The sequence below is a fragment of the Apodemus sylvaticus genome, chromosome X, assembly GCF_947179515.1.
Source record: "Apodemus sylvaticus chromosome X, mApoSyl1.1, whole genome shotgun sequence".
NCBI lineage: Eukaryota > Metazoa > Chordata > Mammalia > Rodentia > Muridae > Apodemus > Apodemus sylvaticus.
In genome coordinates this window covers 117,828,754-117,854,383 of record NC_067495.1, presented here as the reverse complement: position 1 = coordinate 117,854,383, position 25,630 = coordinate 117,828,754, and the positions used below count along the sequence as shown (strand labels likewise).

At 40.0% G+C, this 25,630-nt stretch overlaps 2 protein-coding genes across 4 annotated transcripts in view; both read left to right on the top strand.

Moving 5' to 3' along the window:
* The first annotated feature begins 8,799 nt into the window (after window positions 1-8,799).
* Cul4b (cullin 4B) overlaps window positions 8,800-25,630 on the top strand; it is an 88,986-nt gene continuing 72,155 nt past the window's right edge. For all 3 annotated transcript variants that reach the window (XM_052171737.1, XM_052171738.1, XM_052171735.1), the window contains exon 1: window positions 8,800-8,896. The gene's annotated coding sequence lies outside the window, so the exon portion shown is untranslated. The remainder of the gene's footprint in view (window positions 8,897-25,630) is intronic.
* C1galt1c1 (C1GALT1 specific chaperone 1) lies at window positions 8,808-13,987 on the top strand. Its single transcript, XM_052171741.1, has 2 exons — window positions 8,808-8,896; window positions 11,750-13,987. Exon 2 carries the CDS (start codon window positions 11,755-11,757, stop codon window positions 12,703-12,705), a length of 951 nt encoding a protein of 316 aa, XP_052027701.1. The 5' UTR covers window positions 8,808-8,896; window positions 11,750-11,754; the 3' UTR covers window positions 12,706-13,987.

The window sequence follows — 25,630 nt, the reverse complement described above, 5'->3', positions numbered from 1 at the left end:
TAAAGCAGTAGTCTCTTTTTTAAATGATTTTTTATGTATGAGTGGTTTGCCTCCACATATATATATATATATATATATATATATATATATATATATATATATATATATATATATGTGTGTGTGTGTGTGTGTGTGTGTGTGTGTGTGTATATATATATATATATATATATATATATATATATATATATACATACACACTCCTTCCATGCCTAGTACCCAGGGAGTCCTAAAGAGGTCATCAGATCCTCTGAAACTAGAGTGACAGATGGTGGTGACCTTGGTTCTGGAAAACAAATAAGGATCCTCTGTAAGAGCAGCAAATGCTCTTGACCACCAAGGCATCTCTCCAGTCCCATGACCTGGGCCTATTCCCCCCAAGCCTACATTTTTCAGAAACCCAAAATGGTGGTGTGCATTTGTAATCTCAGCCCAGAAGAGTAGAAGTAGAAGAGACAAGCAGATCCCTGGAGCTCACTGATCTAAGCAAGGCCCAGGCCAGTGAAAGACTCGGAAAGAACCAAGATGGACAGCCCCTATGAAATAACATCTAAGGACAACCTGTGGCCTTCACATGCATGTGCATGCATGTTGTACCCATACACATAACACACATGTGCACATGCTCACACATGCAAGTATATACCACAAATCCCAGATAGGCAACTAGGGCAAAGAAGAGTGATTTCACTGAGAGGCTTTACCTCACTGTGTCATACACTGTTTGCCCCTTGGACACCTTCCAAGACATAAAAAGCAATTGCTGACAAGAATTACCTGGCGGCACTTGTATGACTTAATGGTGTCCCGATAAACCTTAACAAATCCTGTCAGACCCTGACCAAGGAACTTTCCATTCCCCTGAGCCTTGCTGAAATCCGCTGTTGAAACACCCCCTCACTCCCCTTGCCTCAGTCCCCCAATTTGACCTGCATCCTGACAGCCAGAGCAAGGCAGTTTCCGAAGATGAATCAGCTTTGTCTGGACAAACAACTCAAGAAGTAGAAACTACAGCCTCCTCCAGCTGCATTTAATTCCCATTCTCCAAACCTCTCTATACACTCCAAGTACCACCTTACCCCTTCTCAGGCAGTCCCGGTCCTGCAGGAGAGTGTCTACCCATTGCTGTTTGAAATAATCTCTTTTTTTTGGAGTCAGTTTGGTCTTCTGCCTTCTGTCTCTCTACACAGCCACAGACATCTAACGAATGGCAAGATCTCACTTGGCAGAGATTTGGAAGTAAGTAACAGTAACTCCTTATATCATATGCTTGTTCACCTGGAAAAACTTCATAAAATTGTCCCTTGACAGCTGTTGACACTGCCAGAGTTCATGGAAATATATTGGACATGTAATATCCCAGAATAAATCTAGAATCAACCCCGGAAAGATCACTGCCTGGCCAGGACTCCACAATTGAAGGCACCCAATGCATTCAGCAGATAAAATAGAGAGGACCACCAAAGTCAGAAATAAACCAAAAGCCACTTGATTCACCACTGAAAACTGCTTCTAACAGGTTAGGGTCGAGGGCAGGCTGGGAGCTGGCAGCAACAACCTTGAAAGGTCAACCGCAGTCTCCTTTGGAAGCACAACCCCAGGAGCAGATGTTCAAGGGATAATAAAGAAGGAATTCGTAACTGGAGGGTTAGTCCCAAGGTGTGGCAGATTCCAAGGCGGGGCTACAGGCTCAATCAACAATATTCTAAGGCTGAGGCCTTCTCTCAACCTTTATGGGGCTCTTGCAGACCAGGTGGTTTTACGGCAACAGAAAAGAATGTAGCAGGCCTTGAGGACATGCTGTAAGACTGGATGCCTGGAATTACTCTGGGCTCTTCATTCTTGTTTTCTTTTGGTGCTGCTGAGTCTCGAAAATTCCATGGCAGTCCCATCAATATATCACTTATCTGCTCAATTTGAATCACTATGAGCACTCAATATTCCCATTTCTTTTCCTTCAAACTCAAGCAGAAAAAAAAAAAAAACAAAACTCTTAGCAAAGTAGCTTCCGACTCTTTGTTTCCTAGTCTCAATTTTTTCATATTTTAATAAAGGAGTGTGTGCACATGTGTAGGTCAAAGGGCATCTTCTAGGAGTCAGTCCTCGACCTCTAATTGAAGTCATCAAGTCTGCTCTGGAAGCACTTTCATTTTTTTGTTTCTGTGTTTTTGTTTTGGATATTTGTTTGTTTTTGTTTGGTTTGGTTTTCAAGTCAGGGTTTCTCTCTGTAACAGCCCTGGCTGGCCTGGACTTATTTCATAGATCAGGCTGGCCTCCAACTCACGGAGATCATATCTCCCTGCCTTTGCTTCCCTGCCTCTGCTTCTTCTTCTTCTTCTTCTTTTTTTTTTAGACAGGGTTTCTCTGTGTAGCCATGGCTGTCCTGGAACTCACTCTGTAGACCAGGCTGGCCTTGAACTCAGAAATCTGCCTGCCTCTGCCTCCCAAGTGCTGGGATTACAGGTGTGCACCACCACTGCCCGGCCTGCCTCTACTTCTTAAGGCCTAGGATTGAAGGCACTTGCAAGGACCTGCAGCAGAAATGGATGGAAAGCACTTTTACCCACTAATGAGTCACTTCCCCTCTCTCTTTCCCTCTCCTTGCTCCCCCCACAGTCTTTTTCAATCTATCCCTTGGAGAGAATAACTTCTGAGGGTGGATTACTGGTGTTCCCTACTGAAGTTTCATTCCACACTCTCCCCAAGCCAGTAACAACACACTATGGGTGTTCATAGAGTCAGCCCTACATATAAATGGTTCCAAATCCATATAGCCAATCGAGGATAAAAAAAAAAATCCTTGAAAAAAAGAGGTTGTCTGAGGACCAGGTGTAGTGGGACACAATTTTAATCCTAGCATTTGGAAAACAATGCCATAGATCTCTGTGGATTTGAGGCCAGCCTGGTCTACCTTGGGAGTTCCAAGATTCTGTCTCAAAAAAAAAAAAAAAATCAGTGCTTGAGCTATTTTTCTTCCGTTACTCTCTCAACACTACAAGAACTATTTACAATGTATTATTTATTATAGTCAATCTAGAGATGATTTAAAGTTCACAAGAGAATATGAGCAAATTATGTGCAAATAGTACACCATTTTATAAAAATGACTTTACAATCCTCAGATTTGGATATGATGGGCATTCTGAAATCAATGGATAGCATTGGGGAATTTGCCCATGTTTTGTGATGTTAGTATTTCCAGAGGAGAAAATACTTTAATCCAGGGCTCCTACTCCAGTGAACCCCAGTCCAGGGCTCCTACTCCAGTGAACCCCAGTCATTATCATATTTCATTTACATGCCATTAAATCTGCTTATGTAAGTTATCAACATATTTAGCAATGTACTTAAATGTCTACAGGTCTGCCATGCAAGGTCTTCATAATATTTATAAATAGTTTCAGAGCAACAACTACAATAAGCATTTATAGCTACCAGTGAATATAACTCAGCCCACACCCATGAAACTTCCTTTAAGCTTAGTCCACGGAGTTTGAATTATTCAGTTTAATATAGTCATCAATTTAGAGATTTCATTGGGCATTCCTTCCTTTTAGATCTTGTAAAATAATAAGAGAACTTAATATTTTATACAATATATTCCACCTCACCATGTCCCTACGAAATCATGCTTTTTGAATATCAAAATAATTTTTTAACATCCTTTATCCTTTGTCTCCTGTTTCTTTTTATTTTTTTTAAATATTCGGTGTGGGATATTTGAAGTTTCCTATTTTTAAGGCACCATCTACTGAGAGGAAAAGGAGTGAAAATTCTAAGATGTATATATTTCCTTAAGAACAGCATTCAGGGATATGTATGGTGATCCAAACCTGTAATCTTAGCATTTGTGAGGTGCAAGTAGGGAGATCAGGAAGGAATTCAAGGCAAGTCTCAACTTCTTCATATCCTAAGCCCTCCTGGGCTACATGAAATTGGGTCTCAAAGATAGAATGATGGGGGGTTGCATTTCCATTGTCTTACAAGTATCTGAGTGTGATGCCCAAAACTCCATGTAAAAATGTCAAGCCTACTGAGCTGGAGAGATGGCTCAGTGGTTAAGAGTGGTTAAGAGCACTGACGGTTCTTCCAAAGGTCCTGAGTTCAATTCCCAGCAACCACATGGTGGCTCACAACCATCTGTAATGAGATCTGACACCCTCTTCTGGTGTGTGGGAAGACAGCTTCAGTGTAGTTACATATAATAAATAATCTTTAAAAAAAATGTCAAGCCTGTGCTGAATGGCACTTCCCTCTAAAGTGAAGCGTGACCTCCAGGAGGGAGGGAGAGGCTCAGGAGACTCCATAGGTAAACAAAAGGTCATGCCTGGGAGCACAGAAACTAGGAAGCTTCTTCCCATCTCCCACCACTCCCAGCAGTAGAAAAACCAGTAAACAAAGACTGCCGGGAGGGAAGACTCTAAACAGTTGAAATGCAGCCAACAAAGATTTCTGTGATTTCTGTGTGTGTGTGTGTGTGTGTGTGTGTGTGTGCTTGCTAAGTGTGTTTTGAAAGCAGACTTGTGAGTGCATGTGTGCTTTCACTCATGTGTGGTTGTGTGTGTGTGTGTGTGTGCATGTTGTATCTCTCCAGTAAAAGTCTATTACACAGCAGCATGGCTTCATGTGCTTGCATTCCCAGTACTAGAGAGGTGAAGATCCTTGGGGCTCACTGGCCAGCTAGTTTTATTTAATTGGTGACATCTAGGTAAATGAGAAACCTCATCTCAAAAGAGAGGGATAGCATTTCTGAGAATGGCAACCGAGTATGTGCGCGCGCGCGCGTGCACACACACACACACACACACACACAAGGGTGGGGAGAGAGACAGAAACAGAAAGAACACAAGAAACAAAACCTAGAACAACAACAACAACAAACAGTGCTCAGACAGGCAGGGCTCATGCTTGCAATCCCAACACTTGGAAGGCAAAAATAGTAAATTCTGGGCTATAAAGAATTTCAGAACTGGTTATGACATCTTGTCAAAAACTTTCTGAAGTTATTTTAAATTGTCGCTACCAAATGCTTTAACTGTGTTCCCTTTAATAAGTCCCGTGAGTTAGATGAGCATTATAAAGCTCATAGTTCCTCCATTAGCCTTTCCGCTCAGGTATCCTCAACTACTTTCCCAGCCTAACAATCAAACGTCCCAATTCTTGAGTGACCTCCATGTTATATGAATGAAAATATTTAATTATGATTTTCCCCTTGGAGATGGGGGTCTCATTATGAAGCCCTGGCTGGCCTGAAACTCACTAAGTAGAACTGGCTGGACTCAAATGCCCTGTCTCTGCCTCCCAACTGTTGGGATTAAAGGTTGGCACCACCATGTCAGCCCTAATTACGAGTATTTTTAAAAACATACATAGAAACATAGAAAGCAGTGAGAAGTTCAAAGTATCAATGAGTCATCTTTAGTAATTACATTCTGCTGATCTGGTCATCAGTATTTCTCTTGGCAGAACGAGGCTGAACCCAGGGCCTTGCACCCATTAGTTACCCAAGCCCACAGCAAGAATGGTACCCACATCTAAAGGCATGCCTTGCCCTCTTAATCTTATTCTCTCTCTCTCTCTCTCTCTCTCTCTCTCTCTCTCTCTCTCTCTCTCTCTCTCTCTCTCTCATACACACACACACACACACACTTTATTAATCACCTACAGGCTTCTCGGTCCCATCAAATAAATAATCACCACAGACACTTAGTTCAAAGTTTTAAAGTAAAGCTATGCATGTGCACTGGACCTTATGCAAATGAAATGAGAAGAACAAGGTTCAGGCCTGAACCCACCAGTACTGCATGCTGAACTGTTAGCACCACGTAGCCAGTGATGCTGTTCAGAGCACAATATGAAACAAGTCATTTTGTTCCTTACAAATAAGAACTAAAGACTGGACAGATGGCTCAGTGGTGGTTAAGAGCACTGACTGCTTTCCAGAGGTCCTGAGTTCAGTTCCCAGCAACCACATGGGGGCTCACAAGCATCTGTGATGGGAGCCAATGCTCTCTTCTGGGGTGTCTGAAGAGAGCAATGATGGTGTACTCATATGCATAAAATAAATAAATCTTACCAAAAAAGAAAGGAAGGAGAGAGAGAGAGAGAGAGAGAGAGAGAGAACCAAACCTGGTTCTGAGCTAACAGCAGTCTTAGCCTGGTGGTGGCCTTGACTTTGTAGTCCTTTTAGTTGAATAATGAGCCTGACTTATAGAAAGTGGGAAAGTTTGAGAAATCAAAATTCAAGAAAACTAATCTTCTTTTTCCAAGTTGACTTCGAACTCATTGAAATCCTCCTGCCTCTGCCTCCTGACTGCTAGGATTAAAGGCGTGTGTACCACTATTGCCAGACTGAAAACTAACCCTTAAAGAAGGGGGGGGGGGAGAAACAAAAGAAAAAACGGGAAAGCAAAAAAAGAAAAACAAAACTCTTCTGGCAAAGAAATTATCCAGAATAGTGCATTGAAAAATTATAAAATGAGGATTTCCTCTTGAGAGGAAACTTCAATACTGCTTGAGAGTCTTGGTTTTAGGGTTGTTTTATTGTCCGTTCATTTTCAGCACTTGCCGGGGGCATCTTACCTATGCAACATGGCTAAGAGATGAGCAGTAGACAATGTGCCCTAAATCTGGTCTCAACTTCCCTCTGGTGTGGAAATTCCACTCGTTTCACTCTACAAAGGAAACTTTAGTTGCTTCGATTTTTATGAGGCTGTACCTTGTGTTGATTTTCATTGCTCATATTAGCATTTAATTATAACAATCACACAGAGAAGAAAAGAGGAACACTCAGGGACTTTGCAGAAATGAATACAGTCCAATTGGATTATCCTTGTTCCCTGTCAAATAGTGTGCTACCAGCAAAGAATAGAGAGGACAGTGCTAGATATAGAAGAAGGTTATAAAATGAGGACTTTTTTCTAGCCATCTCTGGGACTGAGTCCAGTTGAGTAAAAACTATGAGAACGCATTGGAAATGGATAGATGAAAATTGAATTTACTGGCCCAGCTTCATTCAACACAAATGTAAGTAGATATTTGGCAAAAATAACCCAGTACCTAATTCAAATTAGAACACTGTCACTGTGATGGAAGACAGCTGTTCCTTTGAGTAAGAAGGTCCAAAAAAAAAAAAAAAAAAAAAAAAGGAAGAAAAGAAGAGAGGGAAAAGGTGCTGAGAGCCATGATGCCACTGAGGAGGAATTACTGGAGAGACTGAAACAAAGTAGACTGGCAACCTCTCCAACTGTTCCATTCATGCCTTTCACAAGTCTCTGGACTTCAGAAGGCAGATACTGAAGGGAAAGATGAGGAAAATGAGGAAGATGTGGGCCAAAGAGTTTGTTTGTTTGTGATATGGATAAATTGGATGCCAGCAGTGAAAAGGAAAAAGGAAAGGCATTTAATGTACAGCAAAAAGACAAAGCACTCTTCAAAGGCCTGTTACAGAAAAACCAGGCCTGTATAGAATATGTGCAGGACACAGACAGAACCACTCCATTTCTCTTTGTCTTGTAAACAGAACTGAACCCTGTGAATGTCTTTAGTTCAAACACAAACATGCGTCCCCAAAAAAAGAAAAGCAAGGTTTGTCAGGAATATGGCCCCCAGATTAAGATACTAATGCCAGAATAATAATTTCTTGAAATCTAGGTATCATTACAAGCCGTCTTGAACTTTACATTGTACTTAAGGCATTGCCAGTCACCACTCAAATGTATGAGTTTTCAGGAATTCAGACCCAAGTCACTTCTCAGTGTTACCTGAACCAAATCTAGTGACAGAACATTTTGAAAAGCTATAAGGCTAGCCTTTAACTGTTAATCCTTCTATCTTGGCATTATATGTGTGACCGAACAGCTACAAAGGAGCACTTCAAGAGACTAGGTGTTTATTGGGGGCTCCTGTAGTCCTAATTTGACCTGGAGTCTATTCAGCTCTGCATTTAATTTATTGGATAGCCCTTTGAAAGCAACCCTTATCCTGTACTCGGCTTAATTCTCCATCTGTATTTCTAACATTCATTAACTCCACAAATATTTGCCTATTGCATGCTGGCTCTATGTGCTAGCAATACAGAATGGGATACACGGAACCAGCATTTACTGAACGCTTACTTTACACTTCACCCTTTTGCTAGGGGAGTTATGTACACTAACTGATAACCTGTGAGATAAGCACTACTGTGGTATTTTCCAAACAGAACAAAGGAACATAGGCAGTGTGAAAATGAAGTCTCTTCTCCAGGATATCAAAGAACTTGGCTAAAGATTAGGTAGATACTAGGCTATGTGGCTTCAAAACCTACCACCTAACCACAACCAATTCTTGCTCGCCAAAGCGATGACAATTTCAATGACTTGCATTTTGGTTCCAGACCAGGAATACTGGGAGGAGCACCCTGTTGTCACCCACCACAAGGGCACCAACACACTGGAGTAGGCCAGAGAAATGACGCAGAAATCTACATCAGGTAGGCAGAAGCTCTCTTTAGCAAGGCAGTTTCCACGCCCAGTAGGCAGACCCAGGAAGAGCGCGTGGGCGGGTGTAACATACGCACGCCCCCTCGGGACATCCCATTGGATACAGCTGAGCGTGCTGGTTACGTCAGGTCTGAATTCGGCGCGGGGCGGGCCCTTTCCGGGTCTCGCGGAGCCCATCCCCCACCGAGTCTCCCGCTCCCACCCCGCCCCGCTCCCCGACTCCTCCCGCCCAGACCAGACCAGCCCCGCCCCTACCACGTCAGCTTCCTGTGTTGCTCCGTCATTAATGAAACCAACGAGAGGATACCGCCTGCGTCTAGAGCAGCCTGGTCCAGAGCGTAACTGAGTGGGCCTTGGACGTGAGAGGAAAGCCGCGTAAGGCAGCGCTTTCCTGCCCTGGAGCCATTCTAGATGCGGTGAGTGCCAAAACCTCGGCCCCCACTTCAAGCACAACCCAGAGCTACTGCTCCTCTCCCTCCTCTGGGAAGGCCTGGGCCCTAGTTTGGGCCTAGTTTGGGCCCTAGCCGGTTCCCAATATACTCCACTAGAGACGCCTTGGCAGGTGCGGCGGGAGGACCCAGCGGGAGTGGGGGAAATCAGCCTTCCTTGAGATTCTCCCTTGGCCCTTCAATGGGATACTTAAATCCATCCTGGTACCCAGTCTCCATTTTGATCTCTTTTATTTAATCTCACTTTGTCCTTCTTAAAAAAAAAAAGAAGAAAGTTTGTCTCAAAAACATACTTTCTGCTTTCTCTTGTGTATGCAGTGTAAGTTCCCTCCTCTGTACAAAAATATCCTATCATGCGGATTGTTGGTGTTTCGTTGTTTTTTTTTTTTAATTCCTCAGCGGAGAAAAAAATTGTTAGGATAATTTGTACAAATAATTTTGTGTAGAATTAGTAGACGTTTGAGTTTTAATAGTATTTTTGCCATTAGGAGGAAAAATTCAGGAAATTTTTGACATAAAATCATACGAACGTACTTGTCTGGATTGTTGTGTATTGGCCAGAAATAATGATTATGTGATAAGAACTGTAATTATAACAACTAATATAAAGGTGAAGTTTACAATACTGTTTTGAGGCTTAGCTTTTCTGTTGTTTTCCCTTTCCTATGGGAAATGTTTATTGACCAAGTTCTCTGGATTACACAGGGAAACTACCATCTTGCCTTTCCCCACCCACTTCCCCAAACACTCTCAGAAATTGCACCCGTCATTCAGACAGCTGTCTTTGTGGTAGAAGTCAAAGTTCATTTCATTTCTTTTATAAGAAAACGGTAAGAGCCACACACAAGTAATACCAGCACATGGGCAAATGAAATGAAAGGATCACAAGTTCAAGACCAGCTGGAGCTACATAGTGAGACCCTATCTCAGGCAGAAAAGGAGAAAGAGAGAGGGAGGGAGGGAGGGAGGGAGAGAACGAACTGTCAGTGTGGTATCCTTGTAGCACAGTAAAATTTGGTGCAAGCATCAATTATGTTTACACATGTCTCACTTATAGGTCACTTCTACCACTGATAGCCTTTGTGACTTTAGATCAGTTATTTAACCTTTGTTTCCCCATTTAAAAGAAATCTGTGTGTGGCACTAGAGTCCCAGCATGGAGTATCAGGGTCAGATAAGGGCAGACTTTAGGTAGCCTGCTCTATTAGTCACCCCTTTATACTTCCTAAACCAGGAAATATGCAGAAGGCCAGCAGGCCCTAATAATCTCCTGTCTCCAACCCCACAGTGCTGGGGTTAGAGATGGCTTCCTGCCTTGTCCAGCTTTTTATATGAGCACTGGGTCCAGAACTTGGGTGCCTCAAGCACTCATATCCACTGAACCATCTTTCCCAGACCCATTTTTTTTTAAATTGACACACAACTGGGCATATTCTTTAAATGAGAGAAATGACCTTAGGTAGCTTCTGAGGTCCTTTTCAACCATAAGAGGCAAAGTGGAAGTAGAAGGAACATAGTGGAACTTTGCAGAATTGCAGAGAAAACTGGAGAACATTCAGTCTTGATGAGCAAAAAACATAAACCATAACATTTTCCAGTTGTTTTATTTACATTGGCTTTCTTTCCAGTTTCTAATTGAAAGTAAAACACAGGAGGTTCCCCTCTCCTTTTTTTTTCTTTTTTCTTTTTCTTTTTTTCTTTTTTTTTTTTTTTTTTACCTTCTCAAGGAATTAAGTATCTTTCCAGGAGATAAAAAATAGTCACAAATGTTCCCCCAAATATGCCTATATTGACTTATTTTTTCAAACAACTTTCCATTGTGAGCTTTTATTACATCTGTAATTGATATACTATATAGTAAGAAGAAATTTAGTCTGAGGGGCAAAATGTTAATTATAATATATGATACTAACCACACGAAATGTGTTTTAGATTGCTTAAAATATGTCAAGACATTAACTACCAGTTAAATCAAGCAGTAGATTAAAAGAGAAATTTGAAACTGGTGGTGGTGGTGGTGGTGGTGGTGGTGGTGGTGGTGGTGGTCATGGTGGAGGAGGAGGTGGTACTGGTGGTGGTGGCAGCATTGGTACTGGTGGTGGTGGCAGCGGCGGTGGCAGCGGCGGCAGCAGAAGTTGTGGTGGCTATAGCTGAGGTATGACGGCAGGAAACCTTTAATCCCAGCACTCAAGAGGCAGAGGCAAGTGGATCTATGAGTTCAAGGCCAGCCTGGTCTACAGAGTGAGTTCCAGGACAGCCAGGGCTACACAAAGAAACCATGTCTTGAAAAACAAAAATGAAAGAAAGAAAGAAAGAAAAGAAAAGGAAGGAAGAAAGAAAGAAAGGAAGAAAGAAAACGAAGAAAGAAAACAGAAATTTGAGTTTAAATTGAGTATCTGTTCAACTTACAGGTCTTGATCTTCATAATAGCCAGAAGTACTTACTAACAGTTCAAGTTTGTCATACAAAATTTTTAGAGAATGATGGAAAAACAATTTTTATCACATTAGTTTCTAGGCTAATGCTTTGACTTGCCACTTGGTTAAATAAATGATATACAAAATTACTTGTCTACACACACACACACACACACACTGCATATTCCACTCCATGAATGAGTTTCTATAATGTTGCACTTTCTACCTAATAGTGACCCAATGCCAGTGAAAGGATACTAAGAGTCCTTGTCACAGTATGCTTCTCACCTGATTTTAAACATATGGACCTTTGGTTTTAAACATTACGAACAAATGTAAGTATATAAGAAATAACCACGTGAAATTATTAGACTGTGTATTTGAAAAGTCTCTTTCTTTGCAGGAAAAATGCTTTCAGAAAGCAGTTCATTTTTGAAGGGTGTGATGCTTGGAAGCATCTTCTGTGCCTTGATCACTATGCTAGGCCACATTAGGATTGGAAACAGAATGCACCACCATGAGCATCACCATCTGCAAGCCCCTAACAAAGACGATATCTCGAAAATTTCAGAGGCCGAACGCATGGAGCTCAGTAAGAGTTTCCGGGTATACTGTATAGTTCTTGTAAAACCCAAAGATGTGAGTCTTTGGGCTGCAGTGAAGGAGACTTGGACCAAACACTGTGACAAAGCAGAATTCTTCAGTTCTGAAAATGTTAAAGTGTTTGAGTCAATGAATATGGACACAAGTGACATGTGGTTGATGATGAGGAAAGCTTACAAATATGCTTATGATAAATACAGGGACCAGTACAACTGGTTCTTCCTTGCACGCCCCACTACTTTCGCTGTTATTGAAAACCTCAAATATTTTTTGTTAAAAAAAGACCCATCACAACCTTTCTATCTAGGACACACTATAAAATCTGGAGACCTTGAATATGTGAGTGTGGATGGAGGAATTGTCTTAAGCATTGAATCAATGAAAAGACTCAACAGCCTTCTCAATGTTCCTGAAAAGTGTCCTGAACAAGGAGGGATGATTTGGAAGATCTCTGAAGATAAGCAGCTAGCAGTCTGCTTGAAATATGCTGGAGTATTTGCAGAAAATGCAGAGGACGCCGATGGGAAAGATGTGTTTAATACCAAATCCGTTGGCCTTTTCATTAAAGAGGCAATGACTAACCAACCAAACCAAGTAGTAGAAGGATGTTGCTCTGATATGGCTGTTACTTTCAATGGCCTGACTCCTAATCAGATGCATGTGATGATGTATGGGGTGTACCGGCTTAGGGCATTTGGACATGTCTTCAATGATGCATTGGTTTTCTTACCTCCAAATGGTTCTGAGAATGACTGACAGAAACAAGAGCATGCGTTCAGTAACTAGATTAATACATGGTATCATTTTTAATTGATAACAGATCAAACATAGTAGTGTGTTTCTTTTTCTTATCTGGTTACACTGGTATAATCACACATTGAAGTCTGCTTATACAATGTCAAGTGGAATGCTGTTTTTCCCGTATCATTCGTGAGAAATTTAAATGTATTAAAAATAAATGTTTTAAGAATAGCAATTTTCAAATACATATTTATAAGTACTATATTTATGTGATAAAGACTAAATTATAGACATTAAAATCTGTGGTGTATCTTTGCTTATTGGCTTTAAACTCATGTATCATTTTAGCTTTCTAGTATATGCAAATGAGATCTTTAGGGAATTTGTGATTAAAGAATACTTGTAGCCCTGTGTTTCCTTTACTTTTCTGTGGGAGCCTGGGTGCTTGAGAAAAGTAGGAGCAGGATCTCACTGTAATTCAGACTGGCCTGGAACTGGCAGTTCTCCTTAGCGTCCTGAGTGCTAGTGTTAATGTTGTGTACCACTGTGCTCAATTGTTTCCTTTACTTCTGATGCAGATTTGTACTCTTTAAGGCATATCAGTGCCAGTGGCTTTGCTCTCCCCAAATATATAACCAAGCAATTAAGAGTTCATTAACACTATTAAGACTTCAATTGTTTCCTTGAGAGAGGAAGTGCGATTTGTTTACATAGGTTAAGCAATTAAGTTAATTAAGTAGCATTCCTTAGCATTTACAGTTTCTATTAACTCCAAGCTTCTGCATTCAGATAATGCATTTGGAATGTGACTATAAAAAATGTTGTCATTTAACTGATCCCCACCCTCCCAAGCTCTGAGCTGTACCTTGGATTACACATATAATGAATTCATGCCTACTGGACAGCGAGTTCTGTGCACATCACCTTTGAAAAACTTGGTTTTGCTCATCTGGATGATTTACTTACCTAAGCTAAATGTGGAGGTTGTTGTTGTTTTGGTTTTGGTTACTTTTGAAAGTTCTGAGATTTTTCCCAGAATTGTGATTGTATCACCCATAACTGGTTTGGTTTGGTTTCCGTGTTTGGTGGTTAGACTTTAACCTTACCATCCATGTTGGATTACCATATCATCTGCTTAATTTCAAATGACTACCTATAATGCCTGCCTTGCGGATTCCTGTCCTCCAAAATGTATAATATGCTTGTCCTATAATCTGTCCTATAATCTGCGCTCATAAATTTGGTCCATAAGCCCCTTTAGGACATGAGACTATTTTTAAATATAGTATTCCTTGTACTTGGCCTCATGACTCTAATATCTCCTTCAGATTTAGCAAAGCAGTATGCATTTATTTCCTCAGGAAAGCATTGCATTTCAAATTATTAATCCTGAAGGTAGTATGTCCAGCCTTTGTTTTAAATACTCTCTGGCCTGGCAGTGGTGGTGCACGCCTGTAATCCCAGCACTTGGGAGGCAGAGGCAGGAGGATTCCTGAGTTCGAGGCCAGCCTGATCTACAGAGTGAGTTCCAGGACAGCCAGGGATACACAGAGAAACCCTGTCTGGGGGCGGGGGGGGGGGGGGAACCCAACAACAAAACAGAAATACTCTCTGACCTTGGGATTTTCGCATAACCTGAAACATTATTAATTTCACAGAATCATAAATCCTATTTAATAAGCACAGTATTATGTGGTGGCAGGTGCAATTTCTACAGATCAAGTCATGTTCTGTGTGAGTATAGTGATTTAAAAAAAAATGAATGACTCACTATCCCTATCACTAAAAATTTTCTTTTCTTTTCTTTTCTTTTTTTTTTTTTTTTTTTTTTTTTTTTTTTTTTTTGGTTTTTTGAGACAGGGTTTCTCTGTGTAAGCGAATGTTTTCTTATTTGTATTACATTTATTTTAGTGAGGGGAGGGGTACTATGCAAGCTACAGTGTGCATGTAGAGGTCAGAGGCCAACTTAGGAGAGTTAAGTTTTTTCCTTTCACCATGGGGAACCTGGGGATCAAATTTCTATTGTTGAGTTTCACAACAAGTGCCTTTACCTACGAAGCCATTTATTTTGCTTTCTTTTAAATGTTCTATTTTAGGGACCAGAAAATGTCTCCGTATTTAAGAGCACTTCCCATAGTCTAGAGGACCCAAGTTCAGTTTCCAGTACCCATATTAGGTAGCTGACAACTTCCTTTAACTCAGGGATTCAACACCTTCTGGCCTCCACAGACACCTGCGTATACACGACATAGAAACACACATACAGCAGGGTGGTGGTGGCGCACGCCTGTAATCCCAGCACTCTGGGAGGCAGAGGCAGGTGGATTTCTGATTTGGAGGCCAACCTGGTCTACAGAGTGAGTTCCAGGACAGCCAGGGCTACACAGAGAAACCCTGTCTTGAAAAACCAGAAGAAAAAAAGAAAAAAGACATATACATGTAAAACATAATTCTTTCTATTTTCGTTGTGTCACCTTGCGAGCACCAATGTATTTACATCTTTCAACTTTAATTACATTAGCCTGTCAAGATACTGGAATTACCAGACCCTAGCAGAAACAGGAGGAATCTCTGTGAGTTAAAGGTCAGCCTTGTCTAGGTAGTAAGTTCTGGGACAGTAAGGGCTACATAAAGTAACCTTGTTGCAAAAATATTGAGAAAATTGTTAGTAAATAGATGACAAGGTAAATATGGGCATTTAAAATCAAATTCTTGCTCAATTCAGTTTTTACACATGGTATTGGATTATAAAATGTCTCCAATATACTATGTTGCCTTTTTGATATTATGTATATCCAGGTTTGTAGATTAAATAAAATCACTAACAAAAAATTGTAACACTGCAGTTTTAGATACAGTTTACACTTTATACATGTCAAGTGACTCCATGTGGAAAATACACATTTAGTACACTCTGAGGTTAGGGTGTGAGTTGAGGAAAAGTGGAGGTCCAATGTAAATTGATTATGAACGTGAAAAACTGTGTTAGTCATATGGCTAATAACCAACAGTAGATCCTCCACTTTAAACACTGCAACTGAGACACCTCATTTAGCCACAACTAAGATGTAAATGTTTTCTAAAAGTTATATTTGTATTTATTTTTCTGCTTAAGACACTAGAACCTAGCTTTAGCAAACCCCAGGCCATTTCCTTACATGAAGTGAATCCTGAAAATGAAAACATGTCTTTGATAAAAAGAAATGATACTCCTTGGCTTTGGCTTTCTCTCTTTTTTTTTTTCCCGAGACAGGGTTTCTCTGTGTAGCCCTGGCTGTCCTGGAACTCACTCTGTAGACCAGGCTGGCCTCAAACTCAGAAATCCGCCTGCCTCTGCCTCCCAGAGTGCTGGGATTACAGGCGTGCACCACCACCGCCCGGCAGGCTTTCTCTTTTTGATGTGGCAAAAATGTTACTGTTATCAAATCTGGCTTATGAGACAAAGAGTTTTCTGGAATGCATTTAAGTAAACCCATTTAAGGTTTTTTTTAAAGCAGAACATACCTACATTAGAAAAATTATAAACAGCAGAGTCCAGTAATGTGCTGTCATTCATTTCTGCTTCCTCCATTAAGTATTCTTTGGGTGCAAAATTCAGTGCCTTCAATACATGCATGACTGATTATGTGCAAGTAAGAGCAGGTACCTTTCGAGGCCAGAAAAGAATATCCAGTCCCCTGGAACTAGAGTTCCAGGCTGTTGCGAGCCACCCGATGTGTGTGTGTGCTGGGAACACTGTTCTCTAAAAGAACAGTACATGCTCTTAAACTCTAGGCCATCTCTCTGGCCACTTTGGGGAGTTGTAATGTTTTTATCACATTGATTTTGTGTACTTGCCATGGCACATGCATGGAGGTCAGAGGAAACTTGAAAGAGCCAGTTCTCTCCTACCATACGAGTTCCTGGGATCATGCTCTGGTCTTCATAGCAGCATGCATCTTTACCTGCTCAACCATCTACTCATCAGCATTGTTTGCTTGCATGCTTGCTTGCTTGCTTGCTTGCTTGCTTGCTTTTTAAACTTTTGTTTCATTTTAAACACAGACTTTCTTTAGATGACATCAAACTCAAGGGAATTGTCCTGTCCCACACTCCTAAGTGTTGACTTTATAGACAGGAGCCACAAGGACCATATTCTCAATGAGAGATAGGCAGTTAACAGTCACTGGAAGGGACTCAGGCCTCAGCCATTCCAGAAGGTGGGCAGTTAACAGTTGCTGAGAGTGGGACTGGGGAGGACCATACTCTCAGAGATAGGCAGTTAACAGTTTAACAGTCACTGGAAGGGACTCAGGGCTCAGCCATTCCAGAAGGTGGGCGGTTAACAGTTGCGAGCATGGGACTCAGGAGCTCCTGCCTCACCAAGGATAGACAAGTATCCAAGAGAATGGGGCTCAGGGGGATACTCTACTACAACCAAAGATAGATAGGCCATTAAGAATTGAGGGAGATGGGGGGGGGCTGAGGAGATGGCTCAGTGGTTAGGAGCACTAATTGCTCTTTCAGAGGTCCTGAGTTCAAATCCCAGCAACCACATGGTGGCTCACAACCATCTGCAATGGGATCCGATGCTCTCCTCTCTCCAGAGAATGACAGTGTATTCACATAACATTGACTGAATAAATAAATAAATAGATTTGAGGGAGAGTCAAAGTCAGAAGTCCCCACCCCTCCTAGAGAATAGGCAGTCAGTAGTTTAACCAGGCATAAACTTGTCCATGCTCCTATAAATAACCCCCATTAAGCTCATCAAGATTTTATGGATAAAATCTTTTCTTTGGTCTGTAGTTGGTGCCCTATATGAGGTAAATAGGTATTTGTTCATCTTCCTAGGAAGTCACACAAAAATTAGAATATGGTAGTCCTTTTGCCTTTAAAATCCTGGATTTTGAAGGATGCTATTTCTTATGTGATTCCACACAATAGCCACATCGTTTATGCCATTGCATTATATCATTGGCAAACGTTCTGGCAGAAAGAGCAGGACTTAAAAGCTTTGGGGTTTGATTTATTTTATTCTTGGATCAGGGGTAGAAGAGGTGTCAGTGGTTAAGACCACAGGCTGCTCTTGCAAAGGACCCAGGTTCAGTTCCCAACACCCACATGGTGGCTCACAACCTCCTGTGATTCCAGTTCCAAGGGATTGAATGCCTTCTCCTGGCCTCTTCAGGCACTAGGCATGTGGTGCATGGACATGCAAGCATGCAAAACACTGGAACATGTATATATTTAAAACACATTCTTGGATCTGATAAGACACATGTATACCCAAAATACTAATTAAATGAGAACTGTCAAAACAGGAGTTGAGTACTACCTGAGGAAGAGGGGACAAGTGGACTGGCCAACTGATACTGGTCATTTTTTCCTAAATTTCTCTAAAGTACATAAGAGGAAGCTGAAAGAAATATTGCCTTTTCATAAGCCCATTGCTGTCCATATATTAAACATGAGCATCACATATACAGTTTAAAATTTTTATTAACCACATTAAAGAGCAGAAAGAGGGAAAGTTACTTTTCAGTATTATTTAACACAATATATCTAAAGTACTGTCATTTCACCATGTAATCCACAAGAATAATTACAGTTAACATTCTTTGAAATGCAGAATGTGTTTGACAATTATAACATTTATCACATTTCCAGTGCTCAGTAGCACATATGGCCAATGACCACCATACCATATAGCAGAGGGCTAAACAGTTACATAAATGTGCCAGACAGGTTTAAATGTGAATGGGAGAAAACATCCAAAAGTTGGGTTGGGGTTGTGCTGAATGAAATGGAAACTTGAGGGCTGGAGAGATGGCTCAGTGGTTAAGAGCGCTGACTGCTCTTCCAGAGGTCCTGAGTTCAAATCCCAACAACCACATGGTGACTCACAACCATCCCTAATGAAATCTGATGCCCTCTTCTGGTGTGTCTGAAGATGGTTACAGTGTACTTACATATAATAAATAAATAAATCTTAAAAAAAAAGAAATGAAAACTTGAAGTAGGTGGTGGTGGCACACACCTTTAATGCCAGCACGAAGGAGGCAGAGGCAGGTGGATTTCTGTGAGTTAGAAGCCATCTCAGTCTACAAAGTAAGACCAGGACAGCCAGTGATGTTACAGAGAGAAGCCCTGTCTCAAAACAAAAACAAAAAATTGAAATTGGAACCTTTTAGTAAGCTCCAGGCTTGAGTTCTTGCATGAGTTCAATCTCAGGGCCATCCCCTTCAAAATGAAATCATTGTATTGGTAGCAAAACATGAATTAGATATCTTACACTTTTCCCCATATATAAATGAACCCAAACTTTTTTGTTGTTTTTGTTTGTTTGTTTGTTTGTTTGTTTGTTTGTTTGAGACAGGGTTTCTCTGTATAGCCCCGGCTTTCCCGGAACTCACTCTGTAGACCAGGCTGGCCTCGAACTCAGAAATCCGCCTGCCTCTGCCTCCCAGAGTGCTGGGATTGCAGGCATGTGCCACCATCGCCTGGCACTACGCATTAACTTTAATCTTTAATATTTTCTCCCAGCTATCTTCAAAGCAATTGTTAGACCTGCCCTTGCAGGTTGCACACTTCTCTAATTAGTATGCTTTTTTAAAAAAAAGACAGTAGTGAATAGCTTGGGCTAGCCTCAGAGAGATCCTCCCACTCTCTCTGAAGGAGAGGCAGCCTCCTGAGTATTGGAATTACTCCCACATAACTAGCTATTCTCTTGGATTTTTTTAAAGGACCCAGCAAAAGCCTCTTAGATGCCATAACCTCTAAATTACCATAAATCTCCTGGTTTCAAGGTGACTGAGAAGTAGGAATAGCTTAACTCTCAAAACTGAGCTCAATTTCGAAGCATTCTCCTAGAATATCTACCCACTGTTAGCCTCTTGTGACCCACAGAAATTCAACTGTGGGCTGAAATTAACATGTTACTAAATGTTATGGGAGAGTTTTCTGCAGAAAATATACAAGCTTTGCAGTTGGGTAGACTTAGGTTCAGATTCCATTCCTGCTGTTTACTAGCTATATAACTTTGGGCAATTTAAATATTCTCTGAGCATTAGTGTCCTCATTTGTAAAAATCAAACTCAAAAGCTGCCCACATGGAATCATAAAGATTAATGAAAATATGCAAGGAGAACTTGAGCATAGCGGACACCTGGGGGATGCTATCCCCTTTCCTCTTATTTGGACACATTTAGTACTATAATTATGTACCAATCCTTTGCGTTAAATATCTTTTTTAATTATTTAAATATTTTGTGTATATGGGTTCTTTGTCTACATGTATATGTATACACCAGAAGATGGTATCAAACAGTTGTCAGTTGTCATGTGAGTGCTGGGAACTGAACTCAGGACCTTGGGAAGACTAGCGCATGCTTTAACCACTAAGCCATCTCTCCATCCCCTGCATTAAATATCTTGATGAGAAAAAATATCAAACTACTGATATGAATAACAGCTGCTATTACATATTCAAACTAACAGGGAAACTAATAGTTTTAAGATAATATCTGTATAATTAATCTGTATAAATAGCTTTGCCTGAGTTTTTAAACAAGTATTTTTAACAGTAAGCCATAAATTACCTTTAAAAATATAAGCTCAGATTATGTTTCCCTTTCGCAGTAAATTAGATACTACTGAAGCCTAAATTGCTTTAATTGATGTGGTTCTTATTTCTCATGCTTTATTCAAGAGGTTTCTGTTTGTATTGGAGAAAATCCTGCATAAATGAGACTCCTCCCTCTTTGTAAATGTTCGTAAGTGGCTGGTACTTGGGAGAGGATGCTGTGACATCAGGAAAAGGGCACTAAAACCATGGGCCTCTCATGCAGAAGCAAGAAAGCAGAGTATTTTGTGAATTCCTTTCCATATATATATATGGAAAGTATATACATATATATTTTTTAACCTTATGAAATACAACATAAGTACAATATAAGTACCTAAGTTTCTAATGTATTGTATCTTGTACTATTCTTAAAACAATAAGGCAATATCTCAAAAAAAAGCTACTTAGTAGATATATTAGATATAGCTATTATACTAAACGAAACTATTTTAAATCTGTATTAAAATATATTTAAACAAAACCAATATTCTTTAAGTTGAATTTTCTCTAAATGCTTCATAAACCAGCAAACTTAAAAAAAGAAAAAAACTTTAGGGACTGGGATGTAGCTTAATTAGTATAGTGCCTGCCTAGTATGCAGGAAGCCCAGAATTTGTTCCCCAGCATGGCATGACAACTAGCCCTAATGGTGCACACGTATAGTCTCAGAACTTAGGATGTGGAGGCTAGAGATTGAGAAATTGAAGGTCACACTCCCTACTACTACACAGAGTAAGTTCCATAATAACTTAAGCCTAAGCTTCACTGAAGAGGCAGGTAGGGAAGAACTCAGTCATGCATTGTGCCCTAATTCTCAGTAGGTTAACTTCAAAAAAGCTGCCCAGAAGGTACAAGACAAAAAATACTCCTCACCCAAACCAATTAAGGTCAGAGACATTAAATGAACTGAATTTGTGTTTTAAAATTGAATTTTATAATAGCATTTCCAAAACATTTTTAATTTTACATTTACTTATTTAGTGTGCCCATGGGGTGGTCAGAGAACAACTAGAATAATTTTCTTCTTTCCAGCATGTGGGTCCTGGGGACTGAACTCAAATTGTCAGCCTTGGTAGCAGGTGCCCTGACCTCCTGAGCCATCTTCCCAAGTCCCTGGAGCACCAATTGAATAGGTAAAAACCATTATACAAAGAAAATGTTTCACAACCCTGTCTCAAAAAAAAAAAAAAACAAAAAAACAAAAAAACAAAAAAAAAGAAGAAGAAAAAATGTTTCATATCATGCAAACGTTAGAATGACAATATACAAACATAAGGTTTAAGTCTTAAAGAATAAGTAAGCAAAATTAAACAAGCACATTTTTTACAAGTTGGGCAAAGTACCACTTGACTCTTATCCTGAATTCTGCAGGCAAGAAAGAGGTTTATGAAATCAAGGCTAGTCTAGGATATAAAGCAGCCCTACCACCAGTTTGCCTAGGGGCTAGGAATGAATCTGAAACAAAGGGCTTGCCTACCATGGGTAAAACCCTGGTTGAGACCTTAGGTTTGATCCTCAACCCCAGGGGAAAAGTTTTCTAATTTAAGGGCTCAAGGACTATTAATGTACACTGCCCAACAAGCATGCAGTTTGGGGGACAAAGAGGAAATACCCACTTTCAAGATAGAAATTGGTAAGAAAGATGGGCTTCCAGATCTTAGAAGACATCCCAGTAGGTTTCATTTGATCAACAAGGAAACTGAATTTGTGTTAAAATGGCACTTTCTCCAAACACCTTAGTTCCAACCAATATTTTGCTTACATGCTTGTATAAGCCAGAAGTTACTTATTATACTACAAGAAATTAATAATTAGTTACAATTATCACTGACAAGCTGTATGATTAAAGATTAAAATAGGAAAAGGTACAGCTTTGTATCTTGTAAATCTAGATGTTTTTCGTATGGTAGAATTCCAAGAATACTTAAGTGAACTTGAAGGAAGTAAATAATTTATTATGCCCTATCATTTACTGTTCCCCATTCACCCTGACTGAAATTAAACTACTTGAAAAGTTTGGCATGGTGGTACACACTTGTAATCCAGGAACTCAAGGGGCTAAGGCAGGTGGATCAGGAGTTCAGGGTGGCTTGAACTATACACACACACACACACACACACACACACACACACACACACAGCAAGACCTTTCCTTAAGGGGGAAAAGAGGAATCTTGAAAATGTTTGGATGGTGTGACGGATTTTTTTCCTGTTTTGCCTAAAGAAAAACCAGTGTAATACATGTTGATATTAAAATATGTGCAATGGGTTAGAGACATGGCTTAATGGTTGAAAGCAACTGTCACTCTTGTTAAGAACCAGACTTTGTTCTTGGAACCCACATGGTCGCTCACAATGATCTTAACCACAATTGCAGGGAATCCAATGTCTTCTTCTGACCTGTCTGGGCACCAAGCACATAGGTGGTGCATATACACGCAGGCAAAACACTCAAAAGATTTTTAAAAATAATAATAATTCTGCTAAACATCATAAGCCATTGAACTGGTGCCTATACTTCTGTTTTGTTTGTTTTGGGGTTTTTTTTTGGATTTGTTTTTTTCCGAGACAGGGTTTCTCTGTATAGCCCTGGCTGTCCTGGAACTCACTCTAGACCAGGCTGGCCTCGAACTCAGAAATCTGCCTGCCTCTGCCTCCCAAGTGCTGGGATTACAGGCGTGCGCCACCACTGCCCGACAAATGTGCTACTTCTAATGTTGAATTTAAAATTGACCCTCAGTTTTGTTCATTCACTTCTGATCTGGTATCATTGTAGTCATTTACTAGGAATTAATTGATTTTAATACAATACTAAGCAACTGATGTTATAGTTGGTAAATATCCCCTTTCTTGCCATAAAAAGTATGCTAAAAATAGATGGAAAGCATAAAATATAAAAACATATACCATTCATTTACATGTATCAATCTTTGCAGAGACTGGTATGGCTTCATTACAAACTGTTGTAAGACTATGATATCACAAGTAGTTAAGTTTGATCTAATTTTTGCTGGACTAATATGATTGAGCATGTTTAATATATGTGCTTTACAGTTTCTACAAAATATTTTAATTGCCTACTCTTAAAGCAAATTCTGAATGCTTAAGACCTCAAAAGTGATAGTTATATTGACATGGGATCTCTATGTTTTCACTCTTTTCTTTCATTACAAATCAGTGTTAGTAGATACTCTTTTAGAAAATGAAATCATTTTGAGTTTCCTAAAGAACACTGAGTTTTTCTCAGTATTAAGCAACCAAGATAAACAAAATAAAAATGTTTACATTTTGTTTGGGCATACATTCATTTCATGTTTCCATTAATACATAATCATTTTTTGTTACCATGACCAACAAAAAGAATGAATACCTCTGCAAATTAGTAAATTGCTATTTTATCTTCTTCTGAAGTACTATTTGTAGGAATAGTGTACCCTTAGTTATAATATGTATAGATGGACAACTTACCTGTATAGAATTATTTTTCAACAAATATGATATGATCTGTATTTGAGAAATCCCAAATCCCTCAATTTGGAACTGTTCATAAGATAAATCCATCTGGTTTTGTTTGAAATTAATGCTTTTAACAAAAGTGAAAGACATAAGCTTAACCTGGTGGTGCAGCCCATAATCCTAGCTTCTTGGGAGGCTGAAGCAGGAGGAATGTAGGTTCAAGACTATTGGGTTATATAGTGAGTTCAAGGCCAGCTTAGGTAACTTAGTGAGACCCTGTCTCAAAATAAAAGGACTAGAGAGAGCACTTGCTTAGCACAATGTCTTGGGTTCAGCCTCAACCACCTGAAGTAGGGTAGGATACTAACAGAACTCCAAAACATGAATCTGCAAAAATCAGACTGATTACTCAAGCTTTAAGCCACTGAATATGGGACAACCATCTAACTTGGAATGGTGAATGTTACAACTCCAAGACATATAGGTTAAAAATAATTTCCATCTATTGCGTGTATAGGTGTTTTGCATGCATGTAGGTCTATGCACCATGTATATGCCCTGGAACCAGTTAGAAACAGTTTAGAGCCACCATGTAGTTCCTGGGAACTTTACTCCAGTCCTCTTCAATAGCACCCTGTGTTCTTAACCACTGAGCTATCTTTCTAGTCCCATATTTAGATTTTTTTAAAAACTTCATACTGAATACACTATAAGGGATTCTTTTTTTTTAAAAAAAAAAAGATTTATTTTATGTATATGAGCACACTGTAACTGTCTTTAGATACACCAGAAGAGAGTGTCTAAACGGTTGTGAGCCACCACATGTTTGCTAGGAATTGAACTCTGGACCTCTGGAAGAGCAGTCAGTGCTCTTAACCACTGAGCCATCTCTCCAGCCTGGGATTCTCTTACGGTTAGTTTATATGTAATTTGTAAATTTTCTTTTGAGACACAGTCTTACTCTGTAGCCCTAACCAACCTGGAATTTACTATGTAGTCGAGACTGGCCTCAAACTCAAGAGATATACCTGTCTCTGCCTCCAAAGTGCTAGGCGCCACCATGCCTAACACAAATTTGCAAAATTCTGATGACTAAAATTAGGAAAGTATTATAATTAATACTGACTTTATAAATTGGTCTTGGGGCAATTACCACTGCCTATTTTTCCTTCAAGAAAATTTCTATACTCACTACACTAGAAGCCCTGCTATTGCAAGAGCTTTTTTGTGTATTTTCTCCTCTGTGCCAGTCTATGTAGTGCAGACACCTGTTGAGCTCAACTGACCTAAGGTGAGTAGAAGCCAGCACCATGAGAATAGCTGGAATGTAAATTAAGTTTGACACAGGTTTAATTTTGAAATTTAAAACTAGTGTCACACTGCTTGAAAGGTCACAGGCTTTCTTCTATTACTCTCAGGAATATGGGTTAAGTTTCCTTCAACCATGCTGCATAACGTGGCTTATCTTTCTGGTGGTTTAGCATCTCTCAGTTGGCTTCCATACATGGTTTAATGTTTAAAAGCTGAAAAGGTGCTGGGCGTGGTGGTGCACGCTTGTAATCACTTGGGAGGCAGAGGCAGGCGGATTTCTGAGTTCGAGGCCAGCCTGGTCTACAGAGTGAGTTCCAGGACAGCCAGGGCTACACAGAGAAACCCTGTCTCGAAAAAACCAAAAAAAAAAAAAAAAAAAAAAAAAAAAAAAAAAAAAAGCTGAAAAGGCCCACAGAAGTAGAGCAGGACCACTTATTAAAACTGATAAGATGAAGCCTCAAACTCAGGAGAGAAGCGGGCAACATATAGGCATAGATAATGATGTTGAATATTTTAAAAGTGTTTTCTACACCCACTGTTAACAGTGGTTAGGTACAAGGATAAATT

Coding starts and splice junctions, on each gene's coding strand:
- C1galt1c1 (XM_052171741.1), top strand. CDS start 11,755: ATGCTTTCAGAAAGCAGTTCATTTTTGAAGGGTGTGATGCTTGGAAGC.